The sequence below is a fragment of the Plectrocnemia conspersa genome, unplaced genomic scaffold (genome assembly GCF_051122295.1).
Source record: "Plectrocnemia conspersa isolate PC_06_02 unplaced genomic scaffold, ASM5112229v1 ptg000010l, whole genome shotgun sequence".
NCBI lineage: Eukaryota > Metazoa > Arthropoda > Insecta > Trichoptera > Polycentropodidae > Plectrocnemia > Plectrocnemia conspersa.
In genome coordinates, this window is record NW_028277174.1 from 12,816,539 (window position 1) to 12,842,080 (window position 25,542).

General features: G+C 32.3%; 5 protein-coding genes across 8 annotated transcripts in view; 3 read left to right on the plus strand and 2 right to left on the minus strand.

Moving 5' to 3' along the window:
• Positions 1-4,221, plus strand: part of LOC148230669 (ATP-binding cassette sub-family G member 8) — a 41,256-nt gene extending 37,035 nt beyond the window's left edge. The window contains exons 3-13 of one of the 2 annotated variants that reach the window (XM_088195659.1): positions 18-149; positions 222-362; positions 579-723; positions 783-982; positions 1,048-1,549; positions 1,618-2,005; positions 2,306-2,510; positions 2,567-2,855; positions 2,919-3,039; positions 3,123-3,400; positions 3,541-4,221. In XM_088195659.1, the coding sequence (XP_088051785.1) occupies positions 18-149; positions 222-362; positions 579-723; positions 783-982; positions 1,048-1,549; positions 1,618-2,005; positions 2,306-2,510; positions 2,567-2,855; positions 2,919-3,039; positions 3,123-3,400; positions 3,541-3,798 (2,659 nt within the window). In that variant the 3' untranslated portion in view covers positions 3,799-4,221. The remainder of the gene's footprint in view (positions 1-17; positions 150-221; positions 363-578; positions 724-782; positions 983-1,047; positions 1,550-1,617; positions 2,006-2,305; positions 2,511-2,566; positions 2,856-2,918; positions 3,040-3,122; positions 3,401-3,540) is intronic. The other variant, XM_088195660.1, reaches the window with a different exon arrangement.
• A 1,411-nt stretch (positions 4,222-5,632) lies between these two features.
• On the plus strand, positions 5,633-7,158 carry LOC148230670 (serine/threonine-protein kinase Nek8-like). Its single transcript, XM_088194956.1, has 6 exons — positions 5,633-5,756; positions 5,829-5,919; positions 6,002-6,172; positions 6,240-6,397; positions 6,463-6,613; positions 6,673-7,158. The coding sequence occupies exons 1-6, from the start codon at positions 5,686-5,688 to the stop codon at positions 6,880-6,882; spliced, it is 852 nt and encodes a 283-aa protein (XP_088051082.1). The 5' UTR covers positions 5,633-5,685; the 3' UTR covers positions 6,883-7,158.
• Positions 7,159-7,393: 235 nt separating this feature from the next.
• Positions 7,394-8,944, minus strand: U2A (small nuclear ribonucleoprotein polypeptide A'-like U2A). Its single transcript, XM_088194957.1, has 6 exons — positions 8,755-8,944; positions 8,400-8,547; positions 8,160-8,324; positions 7,905-8,092; positions 7,682-7,834; positions 7,394-7,613 (listed from the first exon to the last, which is right to left on the minus strand). Exons 1-6 carry the CDS (start codon positions 8,834-8,836, stop codon positions 7,570-7,572), a joined length of 780 nt encoding a protein of 259 aa, XP_088051083.1. The 5' UTR covers positions 8,837-8,944; the 3' UTR covers positions 7,394-7,569.
• An 844-nt stretch (positions 8,945-9,788) lies between these two features.
• LOC148230672 (nucleoporin p58/p45-like) lies at positions 9,789-14,341 on the plus strand. 2 transcript variants are annotated; one of them, XM_088194305.1, is made up of 10 exons: positions 9,789-9,891; positions 10,027-10,343; positions 10,406-10,539; positions 10,614-10,689; positions 11,058-11,108; positions 11,178-11,552; positions 11,632-11,775; positions 13,057-13,133; positions 13,203-13,539; positions 13,613-14,341. In XM_088194305.1, coding segments are annotated over exons 1-10 (1,665 nt in total). In that variant the 5' UTR covers positions 9,789-9,889; the 3' UTR covers positions 13,765-14,341. The 2 variants fall into 2 exon arrangements, with proteins under 2 accessions (XP_088050431.1, XP_088050430.1); XM_088194304.1 differs by having other exon boundaries at positions 9,798-9,891; positions 9,979-10,343.
• A 4,056-nt stretch (positions 14,342-18,397) lies between these two features.
• The window catches only part of kibra (WW and C2 domain containing protein kibra), a 56,019-nt gene continuing 48,874 nt past the window's right edge, over positions 18,398-25,542 (minus strand). For both annotated transcript variants that reach the window (XM_088193978.1, XM_088193976.1), the window contains 12 exons: positions 24,844-24,952; positions 24,605-24,764; positions 23,675-24,520; positions 23,216-23,613; positions 23,030-23,140; positions 22,837-22,954; positions 22,622-22,766; positions 22,167-22,356; positions 21,746-22,091; positions 21,399-21,674; positions 21,077-21,331; positions 18,398-20,995 (listed from right to left, as the gene is read on the minus strand). In XM_088193978.1, the coding sequence (XP_088050104.1) occupies positions 20,434-20,995; positions 21,077-21,331; positions 21,399-21,674; positions 21,746-22,091; positions 22,167-22,356; positions 22,622-22,766; positions 22,837-22,954; positions 23,030-23,140; positions 23,216-23,613; positions 23,675-24,520; positions 24,605-24,764; positions 24,844-24,952 (3,516 nt within the window). In that variant the 3' untranslated portion in view covers positions 18,398-20,433. The remainder of the gene's footprint in view (positions 20,996-21,076; positions 21,332-21,398; positions 21,675-21,745; positions 22,092-22,166; positions 22,357-22,621; positions 22,767-22,836; positions 22,955-23,029; positions 23,141-23,215; positions 23,614-23,674; positions 24,521-24,604; positions 24,765-24,843; positions 24,953-25,542) is intronic.

Below are 25,542 nucleotides of genomic sequence, written 5' to 3' on the forward strand. Positions count from 1 at the left end.
ATTATATCAATCAACAGACAAAATTTGAACTCCGACTTCACCGACAGCGCTTTGGGAAGCACCGACAAAAGCCCACTGCCCTATGGAAACTTTCAACTGAGAGATACTACCGTTCAATCGATTTTGGCACACCCACGATATGGACCAAAGTATACTTTGTTACAAAAATGTATCATTATAAGTTTATATAAATATTAATTTATACTTTTATCAATGAATAGATCAGCGTTGGGTTCTAATATGTATACATATCTGAAATTTGGACTTCCACGAGTCTTTCCACCGAACCATAATGGCTCTCAACGATCAGGAACTCCTAAAGCAAAGACTTCAATCGGGAGTGGAATGAAACCAGTACCTAGGTTACTATTAATATTATAAAAATATAATAATATAATTAGCCATACAACACATATACAAATAGATTTTATAGTGTTTATTCTCTAATCTAATGTTTCAAAAGCATTTCTTCAGTGATACATAAGAGTTATTTTACTTGGTTCATACATTTAGCTTTCGCATAAATTATAAATTCTATAAGTATTTAATATAAATAGTAAATTCAATTCATCTTACAGAGTATCAAGAGCAAATAGAGGAGCAAGAGAGAATTCTTCAGGCTATGATAGCTCTGATAATGAAACATCAAATCATTACAAACAGAGTAGAAAATATAGATCAGATCCGGATTTTAGAATGCAAAACGTTCATCCTTCATATCAGGTATGTTTATATTTTAACTTTAGAATAAAAATTAGATTTTTGAGTAAAAATTTTTTCAGTCGAACGGTATTCCTTTGGTGGCGATGCAACAAGCTGGAATCAGAGAACCGAGCTCTCATCAAGGACAATATACCAGCTCTAGAAATAAATCAGTTAGTGAAGCAAATCTACTAGCACTCGAGTCAAGAAATTATGGTATAAGACAGTCTTACAATAGACGCAATAGTGTAGCGGAATTTGGAAATGATGTCGATCACAGGTGAATATTAAAATAAAACAATTTTTGTAAAGTATATAATATGAATAAAAACGTATAATTTTTAGTATCATTATGCCCACAAGTCAATTAGGTCATCCGATGTCAAAAGCTGAGAGTCACTTATCTTTAGCACAATCTAGGAAAGGCCATCCAATGTCGTCTATGATAAGAGACGAATACGACGGACCGCATTCGGCGTATATATATCCAAATTTACAAATTAAGAATCTAGAAATAGCATCGAAAGAAAATAAATCTATGCTGCTCGTCTCTGATATAAACTGTGAAGCTAAAGCCGGAGATATATTAGCAGTAATGGCCACAGCTGAAGGAGAAGCCACCGGATTATTGAACGTCTTGTCTGGCGTCGATAAGAAATTATCCGGTGATATAATTTTAAACGGACAGCATGTTTCGAAAGACATGTTACAAATCACAACGGCTTATGTGAGGAACAACATTGATTTGTGTCCCGATATGACCGTTGTTCAAACACTGAAGTTTCATTCTCAACTGAAATGGCCAAATTCTAAAATGTCTCATATAAAAGTAGACGCGAAAGATAGAGTGAGTATAATAAAAGTGATGCAAGAATATTGCTTGTATAATCTATACATGATTTAATATAATTTCAGATAAATATCTTGATAGAAGAATTGGGCTTAGAGCAAGTCAGACTAACAAACGTCGGCAGACTCACTAGATCCGAACTTAGAAGACTAAATGTAGCATGCCACATGCTCTTAGATACTGTAGTGTTAATCCTAGATCAACCTACAAAAGAAATGGACATATTCGACACGTTCTTCTTAATAGAATATCTTAAGAATTGGGCGAGCACAGGAAGGATTGTGATCATGTCACTTCATCCTCCGACGTATGAAATCTTCGCTATGCTCACTAAAGTTCTCCTCATATCGGCCGGTAGAACCATGTACAGCGGTTATAGACGTGATTTGATACCGTATTTCAATTCCATCGATTATCCGTGTCCAGCCTTTAAGAATCCATCAGATTATTACCGTAAGTATAATACTCTAAATTTATAAAATAAAATCATCATATTTTGTACTCATGCTTAATAAATCATATTTAGTTTTATACCTTATTTCTTTCAATTATATGTCTTCAAAAACAGTCTATTTCCAGTGTTTTTTGCAAACCGTAGAGTCTTATGCTTAGTTTAGTACTTTCTTTATTTATATTGTTGAACAAGTATGCAAATTCAAACCTGTTTATGCAGTAATAAAATAGCTATAATTTAATAACCCAACTATTATAACACTGATCTATATTTAATCTTATTGTATGTTATTCTTACAGTTGATCTAGTAACACTTGACGATCTTTCTGCAGCTGCTATGCTAGAATCATCTGGTCGTATAGAACAATTAGCTGAGATATTTAGAAGCACGCAGATGCGAATAAGAGGCGATACTGATAGTAATATTCCTCTGGTTCCACCGATACCTTTACCAAACTCGACTTGCAAAGCAAACCCAATTAGCCAGTCTTGGATGCTTTTAAAGTAAGTTTTTCATAAAGTACAACATTAGAACAAATAAAATCATTAAACATTTTTAGAAAAACTATATTCTTCGCTCAACCAAACACATTGATCAACTGGATCACGCACTTAATCATAGCTGCTATTTTATCTCTGATTATGGGTGCAATATTTTGGGATTTACCAACGAGTGATTCTAAATTTGAGCACAACGATCGTCTTGGATATCATTATTCAACCATGTGTTTGACCGTATGGCCACTTTTGCTATTAGTTACTATGAAGCAGATAAGTTCTTCTAGAAAATATGTTGAACGAGATATTGATATTGGACTATACGGAAGAACAATATATATTTTAACTGAGGTACATATATAAAAATATCTTTTTATAATTTGATGCCATGTTAATCTACAATTTTAACTTTAGCTGATATCGGATATTCCACCATCAGTTTGCGTATGGTTGGCCTATTTAATACCCTGCTATTCGATGGCCGGCTTATACATGCAAGGCCATGATAATTATAATGGATTTTATTTATACCTTGGTACGTTTTAAGCGTTATATTTATTACTAATAATAATTAAATATTTCAGGATATTTATAAATAATAATTATTGAATATTTCAGGATATATGTCAGTTTATATCTGCTGCATACAAATGTTTATAAAAGCTATCGCTTATTTGATTCCACCGTGTCGATTATCCGCTTGCTTTAATATTTTATTACTAACGATAATGTTCATTGCGAGTGGTTTTACAATACATCATTTGGATATGACGTTCTATGCTAGATGGTTAGAATATGTATCACCACCGAGATGGATTATGTCTTTAATAGCATCTAAAGAATTCAGTCCAGAAGCTATACAATCTAATCAGTTAGCGACGTGTAAAAATAAACAAGTAAGTAATTTTTAATACATAATAATGTATAAAGTGAGTCAAAGTACATACTTAGTTATGTACTGTGTACTTTTATCTCACTTTACAATATATCTTGGTATATATAATACTTTATAAGCCAATTTTTTTTTTTTTTATAGACCCAGCATAAAGATATAATCATTCAAGTCCCATGTCCAACTCCAAACGGAACTCAAATATTGGTCAACGCCGGAATGGAACGTTCTAATCAGATTTGGGAATATGCCGAAGAAAGTACTATAATCGCTTTGGTGATATTTTGGGCTGCATGTTTTTTGGTAGCTACTTTCGCGTTCATAATTGATTGTTGCAATTATAGTAAACGTAAAGCGGGACGTGCCAGCAAAGGAAACAAGAGTACTCCAAATATTCCTTGAGTCTAATTTATAATACAGCTGCCACTTGATAGGTTTATTTATATTAATTAGTTTTATCCTACATATTATATAAAAAATAATCATATGCTCAATGTTTAATGGCAATTCTAGTGTAATGTTGTACATATTATATTTAATTATCCATGACTCGATGTGTTAATAAATAAAATCGATAGTTTAATTATTGTAATAATAATGACTGAACAAAATAATCTTGATAGGCATTATTAATATGTCTTGTATTAACAATATTAAATCATGTATACACGTATATGTATATACAAATGTACAAAAACCTCAATTGAATAGTTTTTACATTAATTACATATATGGAATAGTAATACATGCATTTACTTTATATTTTTTTTCAACATTATTTAAGTATAAATTGTATAAGTCGCCATGAATAAAGAAATAACTCAATTTGGTCTATTATTTTACACATTTTATCTAAATATATTCCTATCATATTTATAATATAATAATATCTTAATGCTTACAAAACAATTACAGAGCAATATTTAGTCTAGTGATTAACTACTCTATTAAGTTTGATTGTTTTTATTGTACCACTGGTTGTTATCTCAATTATTTGTCAAAAAGTCCAGCAAACAATGACATGCCCAAAACTAAAATTCGAATAGAAATTATTAATTTTAAATTAATAAAAATAGAACAATAAAATAGATACATATATATTTTTATATTGTATCTAAAAGTAAGTGGGTAAATGTTTGTAGTACCATAACTACATAACTAAAATATATTTTAAATATATAACATTAATCTTCTAATGACTGAATTAAATTCTTTAGAAATAACTAGAACTAATTTTAAAATTTATAGAATATCAGACATTTTTAGACATGCGAAGGAAATTTGTAAAACAAAATATAAGTGAGATTATTTACCAATTTATAGCTTGTGGAGACTACTACCGCATAAATGACAACAACCAGCTAGCCTTTATTCCTGTTTGTAAATACTATAACACACGTACTTTTTATATTGTACTTACTTATAAATTATTTTCGAGAATATGTCAATTGCACTGAGGTTCTAAAGTCGCCATTTTTAATCATATTTTAAACTGCATACTATATTATAACTTTTTTAAATATACATAGATAATAATTTTACATTCATTAAAAAAGGATTGCATTGAAATTTTATTTTACTCCATGCACTTTGTCGCTCTTCTGTGTACACTTAGTTACTATTATATTCTTTGTTCTGTGGTTACCACATAGTTGTTTTCGCTGCTATTTTTCAGCGTTGATCTACAAATTTGTATGTCTTAAATGCATAAATTTATTAAATAATTACTATAAATTTTAAAATTATTTACAAAAGATAATTGGTGTATGATTTTTGAATGTGTATCGGGTCATGTTTAAATGTAATGTAGTGATATGTGGAGGGGTAGCAGCTTAGTTTTCCCTTGGGGCGCTAAATGAGCTAGGGCCGGCCCTAGGCATGACAATGACGTCGAAACTCTCAACCACTCCTTATTGCGTTAGGACTGTTTTTATTATTCTTCTGGATAAAAATGTATCGTTTCGTTTTAACGACAATATTGCCAAAAGGTAAAATACGAAGGATATATTTAGAAAGTAAAGCGTGATAGTTTGTCAAATTAACTAGATTGCGTTTATACTACAGCAAAAAATGTATTATATATCTAAAAATCACTGATAAACTCATTGAAATGAACGTATTTTTAAAAATATATCTAACATTTATCATACTAAATAATTTCATAATTATTTACAAGTTGCAACATTGATTATGTTAATATTATTGGCTTAAAAATAGCTGTTGTGGCCAATAAAATCAGAGTTCAGAACAACAAACTCAAACTATGTGCACCCGATAACTTCAATAAAAATGGATTGGCAATTCAACGTATTAATTAAAGACTATTTAGTGATGGGATGTGTCGGAAAAGGAACATATGGGTTTGTCTTTTACATAAGGAATAATTTATACTTACATAAATATAGATTATACTAAAATACTCAATTTTTCAGTACCGTCTTATTAACCACCAGAATTGCCGATAATCAACTTGTTGTTTTAAAAGAAGTTCCTGTGAATTCATCAGAAAATGAAAAACAAACAGTATATTTTTATTTAGTTTTTGAATGGTAGGTAGAATGTAAATCTTGATCTAATTGACGAACGATGCTCATTATTATTACAGGAAGTGCACAATGAAATCAAAGTTTTATCGAATCTATCTCATCCTTTCATCATAAAATATTACGAGAGCTTTTGCGATAGTAAATTTGTTTACATAGCAATGGAGTATGCCAATAACGGAAATTTGGCGGAATATATGATAAAACGAGAACATTATTTAGTACCGCAAGAAGTATGTAGTATATAATAGTAAAAAAAAAGAAAGAAATATTAAATTACATTTATGAAATTAATTTCAGGAAATATTATATTTCTTCTGTCAAATCCTAATGGGGGTACAACACATTCACAGTAAAAATATAATTCATCGTGACTTAAAAGCTGAAAATATTATGATGTCCGGTCCTTATGGAAACACAATCAAGATTGGCGACTTTGGAATAGCTAGGATTTTGGAGTAACCATAACGAAATCTGCCGATTTTTAATAAATAAAATATTTGTAATTATATATCGATTTTAGGAAAGACTTGGCCACCACGATTATCGGAACGCCGTATTATTTAGCGCCGGAACTATGCGAAAACAAACCTTACGATTGCAAAACTGACGTGTGGGCATTAGGATGCTTGTTATACGAAATGTGCACTCACAAGAGAGCTTTTAACGCGACGGTAATAACAATTTGTGTCGATTTAGATATATTTGTTACTGATTTGCGTTTTTCATTTAGACACTCATCGGCCTCGTGAATCAGATCGTATCTGGAAATATAATTCCGATAAACACGTGTTATTACGATCCTGATTTGCAGCGAGTTATAGACAGCATGTTGACCGTGATGCCTGAAAAGCGAAGTAGTATCAAAAGTGTGATGCAAATGAAGATATTGATGCCTATATTGAATTACTTCAATCATAACGCGACAAATAATTATATCTAAAATGACATTACGATTCAATGACTTTTACCATGACTATTTTATTAAAACATATTTATATAATTGACCAGGTAGTCAAAGCATGATTCTTTCAAAAACTTTTTGTGATCATTTTTTAAACTTTAACTGTGGACGTACCTGAATTTGAAATAGGATAATTTTTAATCAGAATAAGGAAATAATGACTCAATATAATTTTATTTGTAACTGTTTATTTAATTCAAAAATATTAAATTAATAATAAATTGTGAAATTATCAGTTTACTCCTTCATTTGTAACAATAATGTTTCCCTTATTGTAACAATCCCTAAATATGCGGTTTCTTATAATAATATTCATCTGCAACTAAAAATAAAATAGAGAAAGATAAAAACATACATAAAAACCAAATGTCGCATTAGCAGGATCACTCTGAAACATAAAATCGATCTTTAACTAAACTATATCTAACCAGAATGAACTAGGAATAACGGGTGATTAATCGCTTCTCACCGATCAAATAAAAAACGCATATAGTTTATACAAAATTAAGAGATTTATAACATCTCGTGTAGTTTATTCGTTCCTTTCAACTTACATATCTTAAATATTTAAGAAAATCAAACTGACTTGTTATACATATATGTATAACAAGTATATACTTCATTCAAGTAAAGATAAGAAACAACGTAACCTATTTGTTGTAAACATCAATGAGAGCCGTTAACGGGTTCTTCCATTTCCTCGTCTTCTTCTAAAATGAATATTATAAATTATTACTCATATTATATCGTAGATTATCGGAAGTGTCTTCAATATTACCTCTTTCGACAGTTTGTCCATTGGTAGCAATTGGTGGTTTTTGTCCGGGAATTTGTCCAGTCTGTAACATTCTCGTTAAACGTTCCACTTCAGCCAACGATGACGCGTTCTTGATTGCTTCTCTAATCTTATATATTTCTTGCGGTGTTGCAACTATATAAATAACATAAATTAATAACAAAATCATATTTAATCATTATACATATAAATAAAGAAATCGAACCCATCGTTTTCGTCGTTTCCGGAATGTTACCGCCCGGAACGAACGTCTTAGCCTTTTTGGCAATCTCTTTTTGGAGCTCTTTGCCTTTCTTGCTTTTGAACATAGCGTTTGCCTCGTCGCGTTCCTTCTGTTTGATCTTCCTGAAGTCTAATAGTCTCAAAGTGGGGAATTTAAACGCCACATACTGCCTACAAATATTATAAAACAAAAATAAATAACAATTAAATATTATACAAAATAAAGCATCACATTTACCTATAATGAGGTTTGTACGTGACAGGATTTTGTAATAACGACAGCGTTTTTAAGTTCATCAACGTCGCTAGAGGATCGAGGTCGCCCAATTCTTGCATTTGATTGCCGGTTAATATTATCGTTTCAATGTTTGGAACGTATTGTTCTAAACCTTCCGTTATCCTCCTATATAATTCAAAATAAAATATAATTTATACGTATAGCATGTTTTAACACAATAGTAATGGATTTTCGACTCACACTATACGATTATTGTTTAATAATAAGCACTTGAGACGTCTCAAGAGTGGAAATCCGTCTATTTTGCGAATATCATTGTCCGATAAATCGATACAGTCGAACTGATCAGACGTAGCGCCCATGTTTTCAATTTGAGGTATTTTATAACCTGCAATTAATAATAATGTTAAAAATTATTACATTTGTAGGTTATGTTGTAACAATCGATGAACATCCGATTTAAAACAAACTTTGATAGTTCTATGTGATTAGTATTAGTTGCATATGATATAAGCAATATAATACACTAAAATTTACCGAAAGTTTTAAGTCCATTTCTGGATTTGTAAAAATTATTGTGAACAAAAAATATTACCCCTGAGGTCCAGCTCGCGATCGCGACATGGATTTGTGTGCTGAAGCGATTGCTGCACTAATTCAGCGGTTAACTTAACCATTATTTACGATTTATCAATGATTTTTGGTTTACACAACTTTTGACAGCCAAACCGACGCACATGCGTTTTTTTATAATTTTGGCCTTAACAGTCTTTATAATCGCTAGTAATTATTTGACGTAATATGTATTCACTTATGACGATATGTATTATATGACAATAATAAATATATATATATATATCATGCGCGAGCGGTGATAAACTTTCCCTTTCCATCACTCGCGTATTAAGTGAGAAGAGTGAGTGAGAGATAAGGGCATGCGGACCGCATGACTATTCGTCAAACTCACCTGATTTTTATGTGTTTTCCATACATACCTGGCATACAAAAAAGACCACATTGCAAAGTAATAATTTTATTTTCAAGCGCTATGTTATCAAAATTGAATAGCTCTGCAAATTTATTAACATATGATTAAATATTCACGCCATCATTGAATGGGTAAATAATAAATTAAACCAGAATTTTAAATTTTCTAAAATCGTTAAACCATTTTTCATAATCTTGTAGGACATTCAGACATGTATTTTTCTGCTTTGAAATGATGGCAAATACTTATTTGTAAATATTCCTAATGTTTGGAAATCTGTCAAAACGCTTATCCCTGAGATCTTGGGTCTTTTAGTTATGACCCAAGTCATAACTAAATGTAGCCTATATGAACGAACAGCCACTGGTGAAAAGTATCTAAAAATAAATGTTAGAGCAAATAGTTAAACATAAAAACTTAATTTACAGCTGTTGAATAATTTTCAAAATTAAAGAAATAATATATACAAAAATTAAAACATTACTAATTTTCTTAATTTTGAAAAGCTTCAAAATATCGGATGTCATGAATTTTACATTTTATACAAAAGACTTTGACTTCAACCAATAAATATTATTAGCGATTTATAAATAATAATTAAAAATGTTCGTTTATTGTATGACATTTGCTTTTTTAAATGATGGTAACACCAAAATCTGACTTTAAGTTTGCGTGTGTTCCTGTTAGGCGGTTGTGTTTTGAAAAGATTACTTAATTCGAGTGTACAAACGACAATTTACTTATGTAAGTTAATATCTATACTAGGATATTGAATATTTACAATAAAAATGCTATTTTTACTATTTTTTCGAATAAAAATTAATATTTTAGGTTAAACTGTCAAGTTTGGCGCCGTTGTACATGTTTATGGATTTTCAGGGCTACGAAACCAGCTTTTGGTACGTCAGGCGGCGGCCTTACGTTCGGCACTCCATCTTCAGCCCCTCCTTTCGGGAGCACGTTCGGTTCGACCGCGTCTACGGCTTTTGGCGCTGCTGCTGCACCTTCCTTCGGCGCTGCTGCGGCACCTTCCTTTGGTGCTTCAGTAGCACCGACTTTCGGAAGCACTAATAATACGTCTTTCGGTTCCACTACTACGCCCTCGTTCAGCGCCCCGTCCTTCGGAGCCGCTCCGGCGCCGACTTTCAGTGCGGGATCTACATCTTCGTTTGGTGCTGCGCCGACCTCCTCTTTTGGTATTTTATTATAATTTCAATATAATAAAATATCAATATTTCAATGACGATTTATATTACAGGTTTAAATTTTGGAGCAGGCACTTCTACCGCAAATCCTCTATCATTTGGAGCGCCTGCTGCTAGCACTAGTGTGCCGACTCTCGGCGGGTTCAATTTTGGTTCTAATACTACAGCTTCAGCGGCGCCTAATTTGGTAAAATATATTTATGGATTTGCTGCTATGAATAAATAACTTTTTGAAACAATATTAAATATTATAAATAATAGGGTTTCTCCTTCGGTGGCACTGCAACTTCATCGACTAACGCCTTCGGTTTAGGAACAGCGCCTGGAGGATTATTCGGTAAAACTACGTTTTATTAACATTCTAAAGTGTAATTCATTTTGAACCTTGAATCATATCCTTGGTTTGTAAGTAAACAACTTTAAAGTGGTCATATCTGACATTTTTATATAAAATCACTTGTAAGTGTGTATTATTATAAGCAAAAATTGTGCTCAATTATTTTTTTTTTAAATTCTTACGAGTAACAGCTGTTATTTACTTTTCTTCTTAAAATTGATTAATATTGTGTTGTGACGCTCATATTTCAAGCCGATGATATATTGTGTTAACAATAACTCAATCAGATAATCTAATAGATCAATACATACATATATTAAAATATTTATTTTATATTTATCATCGTGATATATTTTTCATATTAACAGCAAAACCAGCCACTACGCTAGCTATCGATCCAGCAAAACCAGTTAGCACGGGTTACTATTTTTATTAATTATTTATATCGAATTATATTTAGAAAATAATTCATCATCTTCCTTATATAGGTCTAGGAGGCGTCGATAATTCGAGTGGAAATTTACTTAGTGGAACAATAGCTGGAAATATATCCGGCGTAACTGGAACTAATCAAACAAATCCGGCTCCGAAAACTATAGCACTTCCCGCCGAATTAGCTGCAACTATAGACTCTTTCAAGGCAAATGTTCAGCAATGTAAACACCTAAGTTCAGACGTTGCTAGATGTTCAATTAGACCGTTGCATAAGGTACAAAGCGACTCTGAATCTTTGTTTCGGGAGACTACAGAACTAGCAGCCGAGTTAGCCGGCAGAAGACGCACAGCAAATAATTTGAGGACTCGTGCTGCTAATTCTCTTCCAGCTGCAGAGAGAGCTCATAGAATTTCTGAAACACCACATGGTAACATACCTAAATATTTAAGAATCTTTTGACATTCCTAAACAAAATTTATTCTATTATACGTGATGTTTATTTGCAGGACTCGATTATGAGAGTGGCGATGTTGTCGCTTGGATAACGGAAGTCGTCGCTGAAGGTGAAAGTAGACTAATTCTTTTGAGAAGGCAGTTGGAAGCTGCACAGCGGCAATTAGACGTTTCCCATAAACCAATTACTGACGAAGGTAATATATATTTTTATTTTATCTTACAAGGTTCTATCATGAATAATTTGCTGAGTTTTACATAACAAAAACGCGAAAATGAAAAGAAAAAAATACATTCGATGCCACTAAAATTTTTGTTTTGTGAAAAGTTTTGCACTAAATTATGTATTTACTTGCAACTAAATAAAAATCATTGATAATTCGTCGACTTATTTGTTCAATAATATATTTTTAATCTGGGTTATTTTTCATCTCAGTGAAGTGACTCATTCTTAAGACATCTCCAAAAAATGTTCATTTGCTATCAATATCTCAAGCAGACAAAATAATACTGTATGAAAATATTGTAGATATATTTTGCAGCCAAAACTGCCATTTTTGTATTTCAATTTAAATTCCTCATTTGTAGTTAATTCTATTAGTTTTCCTTAACATTACAGTTTATTTTGCGATTGTACCTGAAAAAGGAATGTCTTAGGAATATCTTTAAATCGTTTGAAGTCAGAAGTAAGCTCTGAATGCTGTCCAAAATATAGTTTTTTATAAAATAAATTTTGCAATACACGCAGATATAACGTTGTTTGTTTTGATTAAATTTTATTCATCATCTTGTAGGTTTGTTTCGTTAAATTTCTGTGTCATCTTTGTTTTTCAAGAACTAGCACTCATTCAACAGTTTATAAAACTGACCCAAACAGACACATTTTGCCAACAAACTTCTGTATGATGCAACAAGCAATTGAATTCTTCATCGTTGTCAATACAAAGTCATCCAAATATTTTTTTATTCGATGAATTGCTTTTATTTTTGTTGATTGCTTAAATTACATAATGTAGTCGTTCACTCATATATACTCAAAATTATTTTAGTCAATATTGTCTTATAGAATTCACATCTGTGGTAAAGCCAAAATTCGAAAATCGAAATAATCATATCTAAAACATTAAAATGCATCACTTCCGATAATAGTTTCATCAAGATTTTGTGTGAGGATGGTGGAAGAAAAGATATAAAAAAACAGAAATATATATCTCAACAAATTGGAATTACATTCAAATATTGCTGAGCTCAAAACACAGATTCAGACCCTTCAAGGGTTATCTCTGACAGGACATATTTTTTGTATTTAAGGCAGGATAAAACTAAAATAATAACTAAATATTAATCATCTTATTTGTTCTAATAATATATAAATTAGATAAATTGTAAATATTAACATAAAAATAAAATGACACGAAATAGTACTAGATAATCTTATATTCCATTTGTGTTATTTACATAAACTATTTATGTCATAGAACTTACACTCGGTATGAGAAGAATTCATGAATCATTCGTGGCCGTTGCCGGTAGATTACAAGCAGTGCATCAACAAGTAAGTTTTACTCTCAGAACGAAAATATTTATATTGAATAGAACAAACTATCATAGTGTTGTATTATAGGTGGAATCACAAAAAGCACAGTATTTGTCTCTACGCCGGAATATCTTCAAAGATTCGACAGACGTATTCAATAAAAGTGGGGGCGTTGTGAGTAACACAATCATCGCTGACGATTGGCTATTGAAAACCACCGGAAAGTCCCTGTTATCAACTGAACATCAAACCAGTGCTGTAGTAGCCGATCCGTTAACTGCGTTAGGTCTTAATCAAAGCGGTCGTCAAAATTCAACTGCCGGCCCTAATCCCTTCTCACACTTGAGCACGCCTGGTTTTAGTGGACTTCCATTCGGGATTAACAAATATCAAACTGCCACAACTCCAAATTCAGCACCTTTAGGTTAGTATATATTTATATATTGCAATACATAAATACATACTTTTGTATGATTGATGTTTATTTTAATTTATAGGCAATTCTCCGTGGGGTATTGGCTCTTTACAATCCGGCACTGGTTTCCCCTCTAATAATCAATCACCGTTCACTACAGGGTTAAACAGTTCAGATCAGAGCCCGTTCAATCTTCAAAAGCCGCCAGTAGGCAATAAACGAGGGAAGTACTGATACTCAGATTCATTCGGTCGGCGTATCAGCAACAGATAACCGACCGAAGTATTTTTTTATTATTATAAAATTGTTAGTAATAAAATTGTATTTTATATGTATGCATATGATTTTGTGTTATATTCTTATTAATGTTGCGAATATAACAAATTACAGTTTACTTTATTAAATTAATTTTTGACTTCAAATACCAATTAATTGTAATATTTTATATAATAAACATTATTTTTATATAAAAGTAGTTGTTTACTTTAGAGAATACATTAAAATATTGTCAATGGTATATATTACCAGCAAGTGTTAAGTGATGTTTTTGTGAAAGACCAGGTGCAAAAATATGTTTGTGGGAACTACATTGCATGATTGACGAGCCCACTTGCATATTGATTAGTGAAGTATATAGAAATAAATTTACGGGTCGAGCCAAATGAATTGGGCATCAATCAGTGTATATTTGTTCTGTAATTATTCATCATGTAAAGTTGTAACTATTTCATAATTCTTATTGTTAATATATAAATCATAATGTAATTTAAAAGTCAATTCTTAATAAAATCTCATTGAGATAAAATCAAAACGGCTTTACTTTCTCGCTGCATATGTATAATCATTTACTTTTTATATAACAATGTTTTTTTCTAATAAATGTACGCATTGAAAAATACAAGCCTATCGGTGTGAAAAATATTTGTGCCATTTCGGGTGCACACACACTAATGCGTGTGGAACTCGATACTGAAAAACTACAGACGCTCAAAAAGGACATCAATTCTCCGACGTTAACACACATGTGTGGGACATTTTTAAAATTCATTTATCGCGATGTTTATAGGCTATTATTGTATTTTTTTTTCTCCCTTAAAGATTGGAAGCAATTCATATTTATTAAAATTAAATTATGACCATCGTAACCTAACAGGTTACCCCAATGCGTCACGATGGTCGAAAACAATAATTGTATTATTTCAATACAAAAAAATTATATAATTAAAATAATACATATAAAGAAGCAAACAAAAAAATCATAAAATATCAAAATTAAATGATACGAACCGGACCAGCTCCTCGTAGCTGACATTAAACAGATTAATGTGCAATGCCAGCGTATAAAGGAGCCGGATGGCCACAGCATAAGTGCGGATGTCCTAGCTCCAACAGCCATCAAGAGAGATCGTGATTTTGGTAGACACTCTGGAAACCAAAACTAGAATTCCTCGAGAATAGCTGTATTGTCGACAGTACCCTTCAGTAATTTTAAGAAATCCATAGCGAAATACAACTTTCTGCGAGAACTCAGCGAATCATATCCCAAGGCGCTGGGATATAAGAACGGATGATAACCATATATCCTTTTATAAAGGTATCTTAAAAATCTTTTTCACTAAAAGGAAGTATTTGGTTAATCGAGGAATCCAAATTATAGAATCTGATTCAAGAATGCTACGAACTAAGGTGTCATAGAGGATGCGAATAACTGATGGATCGTCAAAGTGAAAGGCGTTCCTCATAACAAAGCCGAGCATCTTGGAAAATTTATCACAGACGTCGTGTATGTGTAGAGAAAATCTCCATTTGCTCTCAAAAGTGATTCCGAGATCTTTAGTGGAAGTTTCTCTATAGTCTATTTATTTTCAAGAGTCAGTGCGCAAGAACATTGTTTAACGCGTAATCAAAATGTGCTCTTAAATTTCTGCCTTGTGCTTGGTCGTTCTCAATGAAACGATTGATCTTACGGCGAACGACCAATCACAGGGCAGAAATTTAAAATCATGTTATGATTACGCGTTAAACAATGTTCTTGCGCACTGACTCTTGAAAATAAATAGACTATAATCAAAATGTTCCCACCGAGATTGTAGGAATAAACTGATGGCGAACGGAATCGAGAAAATGACAGTATGGCGCTTTCCGACACTAAAGGGCAGAGGGATAACAGAAGCCAATCTCCATAGAGAGTCTAAATCACTTTGTAGAGAAAATGAGTACGCAACAGATCGAATGCATTTACACAATTTTAAATCATCTGCGTACAGAAGAAAACTTGAATTTGTAACTGCCATATTTTTGTCATTAATAAATAACATAAAGAGCAGAGGGCCCAGACTGGATGCTTGAGGAACCCCCGAAGGAGTGATATATTCTTTCGACAATCGGCCGCCATTTGAGTTTTATCCTCAAATAACTAAAAAATATTGTTTTTTTTTAACCAGCAAAATAATTGCCCAAAAACTTGTTAAATAAATAAAAACAACCAAGAAGCACTCAGCGATTGGTCTTGTGATCAGCCATTACTTTATACGTGTTTTTTTTATTAATTTGATTTTTGATTGTTTTCATAGCGCCAGGGCCGGCCCGAGGGGCAGGCAGTACAGGCGATCGCCTGGGGCGCTAGATCTTGTGGGGCGCCGTGATACCAAATAAAGGCGCAATATTCACTTAAAATTATCAAACAATATTGTTAAAGAATATAATCTGATATTTTTTGTATACACTACTGTGTACTCTTTAGATTATTTTACGCGTAAAAAATCGCGACGAAAATAAAACTACAAATTCTTAAATACCCACAATCGCAAAAAAGAGTATGGTGTAAAATATATGTAATATTAAATTACTTTAATTTGAATTACATTTTTGCGCCCATGTAATGAGTTATTAAAGTATTATTATAGGGGGGGGCGCAAATTTGGTTTTTGCCTGGGGCGCTAAATAACCTAGGGCCGGCCCTGCATAGCGCCACTGGTTGTTATCTCGTTTGTTTTATATTTTGGTTTTTATTATTTTATTTGTTAACAGCGACATCATTTGATGGGAGGCATTTGGCCAGAAAAATACATGTCATTTAATGAAATACTATGAATCTTAATGAAATCAAAATATTTAAAAAAACGACAATTTACTAACTAACTTTTGCCCCCTTCTGGAAAAGTTTAAATGACGTCCCTAATTATATACCTGAAATTCTCGGGTTATCTCTCAAGAAAATCTAAAGAAAACAGTCTCAAATATATCTCAAAAATATTGTTTTAAATATATATCATTTCAGTTAAATCATAACGAAATATATTTTCACCGGTAGATATATTTTTTTACCAGTTCAAATATCTGACGACAGGTGCTAGTAAAATGATATAATTCCATATGTAGTAATCAGGGCTGTGGAGTCGTTAGAAATTTTCCCTGACTCTTGACTTTTTCGCAAGATCTGACTCCGAATTTAAAAATTTTGATAAGATAATTTTAAAATTTTATTTTAAATTTATTTTTATGTGAATAACAACATAAAAGAAAGTACCAAAAATAATTATAATAACATTTCTTAGGATTAGTGCCACGCCATTGTATGTGTCTACGTGTGACTACGCCAGTCGGCTGTTTTTGGTTATCTGATTAAGTGCATAATAACTTTTGTTTAGTTCATATTACCGACTTAAAACGCATGGCGCACGATGAAAAATTAAAAAATTATTGGTTGGGGTGGAAAGCGTTAAAAGGGAGTCGGAGTCAGTCGATTTTTTACGACTCCGACTTCGCTTAAAATGCTCCGACTCCACACCCCTGATAGTAATATATACATTTACATACAATCATTATTTATTTGATTGTGTTAATACTATTGATTTAACAGAAAAATGTACTTAACATCAGTTTATATAAACATAGATATACCTTGTGGATTCTTTAATAGCAATACCATTTTGTATTTCTGCAAGCGATGTAAGCTTTCTGCGTTTGCAGGTAGATATACCTAAAACTGAGCGGCATGTTTTTGTTATTGTGTATATTTACATTTTTTGCTCCCATAAATATTTTAAAATGGGTCGTCGCCCTATTCTGTTAATTTATTGTTATGGATTGTCAACCAATGGTACTTGAGAGAACCAAAAAAAAAATTAAAATGTAATTTAGAGAAATGCAAGTATTTGTTCTGATTTCTTCGTTTTGGTATTATTTTATTAATATTTATGCTCTACATATATAATTTAAATTTTTAAAAAGAATTTAACGTTTTTCATTTTTTAAAACGATTACGAGTGCAAAGGGTTAAGAATCATTTTATTATATTTTTTTATTTATTAAAAAATATTATTCGAGGCATATCATTATGTATGCAAATACAATATTACAAACTAATGTTTAAAATTTTATAATAAAAAGTAATCTCGCGATATAGAGCTATTGGATTCGACTAAAAATTTATACTGTCAAATTCCAGAAAATAATTTGTCTTATTGTTTCCAAAGTTTTTACGTTGTCACAAATTTGTTCCAATGAAAATTTTCAGTTGCTTAATAAATCATTATTTTATAGGCATCATCAGTTTTTCAATGTTTTCAGCAGTATCTAAATTTAATTTTTTACAAACAACTTCTATGTTGCTAATACAATATATAAAAAAAATCATATCCTTGCTTTATATGTATTTGAAGACTAAATTTTATTTTCATCAAATTATCTCTAGTTTTATCAAAGTTTATTATGACTCAATTAAAAATAAAAATATTTTCATTGTAATACTTAACTTTGTAGTCAATCGTTAATCGATGGAAATCAATACTTACGTATATGTGATATTAACTCTTACAATCTCGATCTCTACAGGTATTTCGGATAAGTAAATAAAAGGTAAATATGAAACAGAATGTATAAAATGATTTATTGCATTCAATTTCAATATAAAGTTTAACAATCATTGTAAATAAGGCAATGAATTATAAAGGCATTAAATGTACAGTATTAGATCCAAAATCCATACAACGTAAAATTTAACGCGAGAATCTGACGTCGCAAACATTACCCACTAACTGATTGAACTCTTTGTAATTTCAAAAAATTCAAGTCAAGGCACAATAATGTGATTACTAAATATCAAATATAAAATTTATCAATGCAACAACCGTCCTTAATACTGCTTTCATATAATAAAAAATAAGGTTTTATTGCATTTATTCTTCAATAACATTCTAATAATACAATTTACAAAATTGATATTGAACTGTGCCAGCACAGTAAGATATTTTTTTAATATGTGAATCAACGGGCATTCGTTATTTTATCCACTATATAATAAGAAGCTTCAAATAAATGTATAAAAGATGACCATTTACACTGCAATATTTCACAAATGATTTAAAATAACACAATCAAAACGGTCATCCTACATAAATAAACATATTGTTTTTAAACAAAAATAAATATTACTATTAAATGTGAATGAAACATACTGAAATCGGTGGGATCGTACTAGATTGAAACACTAGTAAAATGCACTTTGACGCACACAAACATTCTTAGCAAGTGTTATTATTGCAAATGTTGCAAAGAACATTTGTGTACGTTTACACTCACTCAACACACATACATACAAAAAAGCATACACATTTATGGTCAGCTTCGCCCGTGAATCATTTATTTAAAAAAGTGGATTTGTATGGATCTTTGAAAGTATACAACCGAAAGGTGAGTATAACAAAATGACGATACATAAATTTTCTTAACATCTACTTTTTGCTTTTGTTTAACTCTTCATATACAACAATTTTGCCTAATATCAACATTATTGCAAGGCACTGTTACGGACGCTAACTTAATAACTCACTCCCCAAAAAGAAGTTTTATGCATGTTTCAATTCAGATTCATTTTTATTACGAATTGTCAGTCTCCAATATATTTTTACAGAAAAAAGCATACATTAATTAACCTTCTCAGTTCTATTGCGAGTCAATTTATAAAAAAATACATATACAATATTTACAATAGTGATACTTTGATTTATAATTTTGTATATTAATAACAGACTGTACAATATATATTTTTTATTAATTATTTTTTTGTATTAAATATATTTCAACTATTCTCTTAACACAAATCAACATCACATTTTACATATTAATAAATAGAATGAAGCATATATTTATAAAATTACATAACATTCATGTTTAATTGTAATCTGTCTTAAATAAAAAAAATGATATAAAATCTATGAACTTCTGAAAACAATGCCAATAAATATTTTGTATAACCTTTTTCCCCTTTTGCAATTTTTACAAAGAAATTTTACTATTATCTTTGGTGGAAACACTCAGTCATTCACATTATAATGTATTTCATTGAATTATTACAATTTATTAAATAAAAAAGAAATAATCTTAACACCAAATAATAAAATAAATAAAAATATTACCCTCATAAATGTAAAAATGGTAGTTTTAACTAAATACATTGCAAATATTGATATAACAATATCAACAAAATGTACCCCTATAGAAGTCATAAAACATATTATCCCTTCTATCACATTATGCTTCAATTCTATTTATAACAACTGAATTTTAAAGTGAACACTGATACAATAATTAGAAAACCATAAATGTTATTATGGCACATAACATTAACTAACATACAATCCGCATGTTTTTGTATATTTTTAATTACTGCATAAAACATATAACCATAATCATTAATCGTCAAACATACGTATTGTTTGAATAACTAATTTAGACTCGATCTAATCAGATCATTATTTTTTCTTTAAAATTATCATTTACGGATTATACATAATATGAAAAATATCATTAGAAAAATATGTTTTTATCTTTTAGAAAAATGTGATATAAGGACAATAACTATTTTATAATTCGGAAATAATAGAAAGAACAAACATAACCTCATACTTGTACCCCAAGGTCTCTGTCTACGACGTATTGATACCTTGCATTTTCTTCACTATTTACATTCTCTTCACCGTTTTGTTCCTTATCATTAGTTTTCACAACACTATTAAGTTTGTTTACATTCATACTAACTTTGTCCTCACTTATATCACCCGATTGCAGTGACTCGTCATCCTCTTTCTCGAGGCAGTCTGAGTTTTCCTTAACTACAATTATATTTCCTACGGTATCGACCGAATCGATGACATTTTTGCATCTTCCGCTTCTTCTCACTTGGTAGCCCACCTGAATATCAGATAATCCACCACTAGAATTAGTAATATCACTATGATTTAACTTATTTTTCGTTATATCGTTCAAAACATCTTTAGATGAGTTCGCGTCACGATCAACCGCATCGGTGGTTTCACAATCCAATTCGCCGAAGATTTGTGAAAGTTGACAAATTTGCACTGACAGTTGTCCGTTGAAAAATGGTTCAGTGGAATGTTCAAGGTCCTCGCATGGCAAGATAGGTATGTTTGGTTGATAATGTGTGAAGAATGCCATTTTTTCTCTGTAACAATAAAAAAACAAAGATATTTTTATATACTGTAAATGATGAGATTGTATTAGGGTAAACGATTTAATGACGTACTTGAAAGTGATCATATCTGGCGCGCCTCTAGGTTGTTTAGTTCTTCGCAGACGATACAAATCGCGGCAAGTTTTTTGCAAAGCGCGAGCCGCTCTTCTTTCAGCTCTGTCGTTTGATGAGATTCCAGCAGTGCCAATGCCAGACGAACCGACACCCGTAATTGCCAAATTATCGTTGCACAATTGCGCAAACGATTCATCCTCCACGGCCCAATTTGCAACCGTACTATTTCCTTTTTCACGAGCAACCTCAAGACTAAAAAATCAAGTTATATATTAAAAATTCTCATGAATATCTTATATATAAATTTATTAATAATTACCGTTTTTTAAGATCTTGTAGTCTAGTAATCTCTTGACTCAACATATCCCACCGTCTTTGATGCGCTCGTAAATCTAATTCTAAGTCTAAACTTGTACGTGGTGTGTGTGATGTTCGAGTTGATGCCGATCGGCCCGGAAGAGTACCAGGCAATCCAGGAACTCGCGTACCACGGCGTAATGAACGTCTCACTACTGCATGACGATCAAACGTTGTGACACTACAAGCGCCTCTCCTATATAGTGGCATAGAAGAATCCGATTCTGACCGATTTAACCTAAAAACAACAGTAAATCGTTACAATCGGCTCGGAGTAATAAAAACTAGAATTCAATTTAAAATATTAACCTGCAAATGTATTGATTTTTTCCGAATTGTGGCGTCGGCGAGAAAGTGCGAGATCTCTTAATCGATAATCTTTCATCGTTGGGCAATAAGGCAGCTATCCTTCTATCAGTGTAGAAGTTGCAGTCGGTGTTAGTTTCTTTCTCTTCGGTGCACGTTACAGACGAAAGAGGAACTTCCTGAGTTTCATTCAAGATTTGTGGAACATCGTCCGTGCATTCCAAGTAAAACTCTTTCAAAATATCGTTTACTTGCTCATCGTTCTCCTCTTCCTCCTCTTCTTCGTCTTCCTCGTCGTCGGACGATCTTGGACTTTCGACAGCTAAAGGTAATTGTATACCTTCATTTCCTATTGAAAAAACATTTATTATAATAACGAATACACAATAAGTACTACATACACTTAAATGAATAAAAACAATACCTTGACTTCTCGTTAGAGTTGAGGTTTGAGAAGATATTAACGTACTCTCATCAGAACTTTCTTCTCGGCAAGACAAACTAATCAAGCCTTGTTCGTCGATTTTATCAGAATTTTGTAAACTAAGAATATTGTACCATTTAACTGAAACTGTATCACAGGAGAAGTCTGCTAAGCTTACTTGAACAAGACCCTGAAAATAAATCATTGATTAAACATCACATTCATGGATTAAAAAATATATATTAATAAACTAATCGATTAAAATAAAAAAGAATCAGACATTTTCGCTCTCGCCATTTTTGTTAATAGTCATGGCATTGACACAACGGTTTTATACTCGACGAGAACATAATGTACTCGGAATAATAAACACGAAGATCAATATCATAGTTGGCTAGGAATCATCATTGAAGTGAAATTTGAAGAAAAGTAATTCAGTTATACAAAATGCTTACCAAACATTGTAGCCGACGACAAGCTTGCAGTCTTAAAGTCTGTAACTTCAAAGCTGCAGCTGGTAGCGGCAACGGTAGTCGTAAAGGTACTGGTAATGGAGCTCCCGCCTCACGAACGGATGGCAGTAAAAGTGCTCTAATATATCTGTAAACGTAGGACGCAAATTTAATAAAAAATAAGCAAATTTAAAAAAAATATAATATTATACACTTACACAGAATCATCTTCCTTCAACGAAAGAGCTTGTAAATTCCTTATTTTTTGAACAATCACATATAAAGTTTGTTCTTCAATTGAATACTGTAATTTTATTTGTACTTGTGCTGTTGTTTCTGGAACAATGACGCGATAATCAGTAAAAGTCGATAAAAACACAAAGAAACGATCAGAAATAAAGTTACGCATACCCGTAGGTGCTGAATGATTAGAATTTCTAAGTCGACACGAAGCTTCAAAGACTCCCGAGTCACCAGCTACAGATTCGTCGCTTACGGCAGCCGATACAGACCTGCTAGTACCTACAAAATAAACAATTAAATTAAAATCTGTACCTTTAAAACATTAGATTGTCATGACTAAGATTCAAAACATACCGCTTGACGTTGGCGTGCCTGATAAGGCTCCTGACGTTGATTGCAACAATTCTTGTTCTATAGTCAAAGGTGGTGGGGTTTCGGAAATCGGTGAAAGAGGTGGATCCTGCCGCGAATCAGACATCTTTTCATAGGCCGAAAACAGTCTGCTTGCGTAATTCGCCATATTGATTCCGTCCATGTTCGTTAGATCTAAATTTCGCATTTCCGCTATTTGATCTTCATTGAGACGCTTCAATGATTGGGATAATAAATTATATGAAGGGGGGCGGGCGACGGGGGGCGAAACCGGAGGGCTGAGACTAGGGGCCACAGAACTTAAACTACTCCTCGGACTAAGACTAGGCTGTGAACCTGATCCCGTAGCCAAAACAGATCCAGAAGAAGAAACTAACAATCTGTGAAAAAATAAAATGTATTAGGTTAGATTAATAAAGATTATCGCAATGCAATCAATACCTTTCAGCTCTTCGACGCAAATCGACCATATCAATGGGTTTATCGATAGTCAAAGGTCCGTTGATGCACTGAGGACCGCCATATATATCGGTGAAACTGAGTCCAGAGCTCAACGAACCCTTACTACTCGTCGTCGAAAGGGATCCTAAGCTCGAACTACTCGAAACCGATAGGGTGCTCGCTGATAAATTCTTCAATTGCGACTCGAGAGTTGTCATGGTTTTGAGGGCGTCTTTCAATTGCTGCAACAACAACTGCTTTTCTTCATGAAGCCTCAGTCTGTCTGCGATGCATCGATTCGATATTTCCACTTCATTGTTTAATTCTTGTTCCAATCTTTTACATTCCAATTGAATATTAGACATCTCTTGCTTCGACCGCCCTCCCAGTGTGATGCTCTTCAATTCTCTCAAAAGTTGTTCCTTTTCTTGGCATAGAAGCAACCGGTCTTTGTCGGATTCCGCTTGACCCGGCTGCACTTTATCTTCCAAATCCACTAACTGCTGTTGTATTAGCTGAATTTTTTTTCTAGATTCGTCGTATTTTAGTCGCATCCTTGTAATCTCCGCTAGTCTGGTACCGATGGGCAAATCGTTGCACAAATCCGTTTGAGACGCCGTGCTCAATTTTTCCTGAGGAAGACTCAACGTCGACGTCTCCGGTGATACGTCCTCTAGTTGCAGTCTGGTGAAATCGTCCTTGAGCTTAGCCAGCGATTGTCTGAGTTTGGCTTTTTCCTTTTCGCCTGATATTAACGATTTCTGTATATTCTCCATCTCAGTCATCATAGCTTGAACTTCGGTAATGTTGTAACATCCCGGTCGACTGCTCATTTTTTGTTCGACCCTGTTAAAAATAAAGAAAGAGACAATGTCAAAAATCCGTTGCACACTAGGAACGAATTGACTTTTTAAATAAAGAGACACTTACGAATGCAAAGTTTCCACTCCCTGTTGAGTGCACGTAAGTTCAGTGCGAGCCTGTTGCAGCTCCTTCTGTAGCCTGGCTACGCGTTCTTTCGCCAAAGCGACATCAGATCGTAACAGCTCAGGATCGTATCTAGCACTACCTCCGCTTCCAGAAGAACACACTATACATAGTAAAAAAATAATGTCAATTGTGATACATTTTGATGTAAATTTATTTAATTATAAAGGTGTAATACTCACAGCTCGTTCTGGAAGTGTCCAATGCAGCGAGAGCATTATTGAGATGTCTGTATTCATCTTGAGCTACCCATAATCTCGCCTGTTTGACTTCGCACATTTCTTTCTTTGCCTGAGAACAAAAAATAAAAATCTTGAGTAAGGGCGTCAATGGGGTGAAGCAGGTGGGGGCATTTGACCATAAAAATGCATGTCATTTAGTGAAATACTAAAAAAAATCTAAAAAAAAACAGTCCCGAATCCATACAGAAAATATTTTTTAAAATATGTTATTTCAGTGAAATTATATCAGAATACATTTCCACCAGTAGATATATATATTAGGTTCGGTTATTATTCCGGACACAAATTTTGCGGTCATTAATTTTTCCATACAGGATTTTTGCGGACATAGATTATTCCGGACCAAAATTATATTTTTAATATTATGTATAGCGACATGATTTTATTGCTTTTGACATGGATTTTTGACTTCTGAGAAGGGATAATTATTTTTTGCGCTCTTCTATTGGTCAAAATTCAGATGCGCTTCATTTGATTCTCACTTATTGTAGTCGTAATATTGTTATATAAAGTTAAGTTTATTATTTCTCACCACTAAATATTTTTTTTCAATAACTAATGCTATTAAAAATAAGAAGATAAACAAAAAACAACTTTCTGTTTTAAAAATTATAAGATATAGACCAATTAAGGGATAAA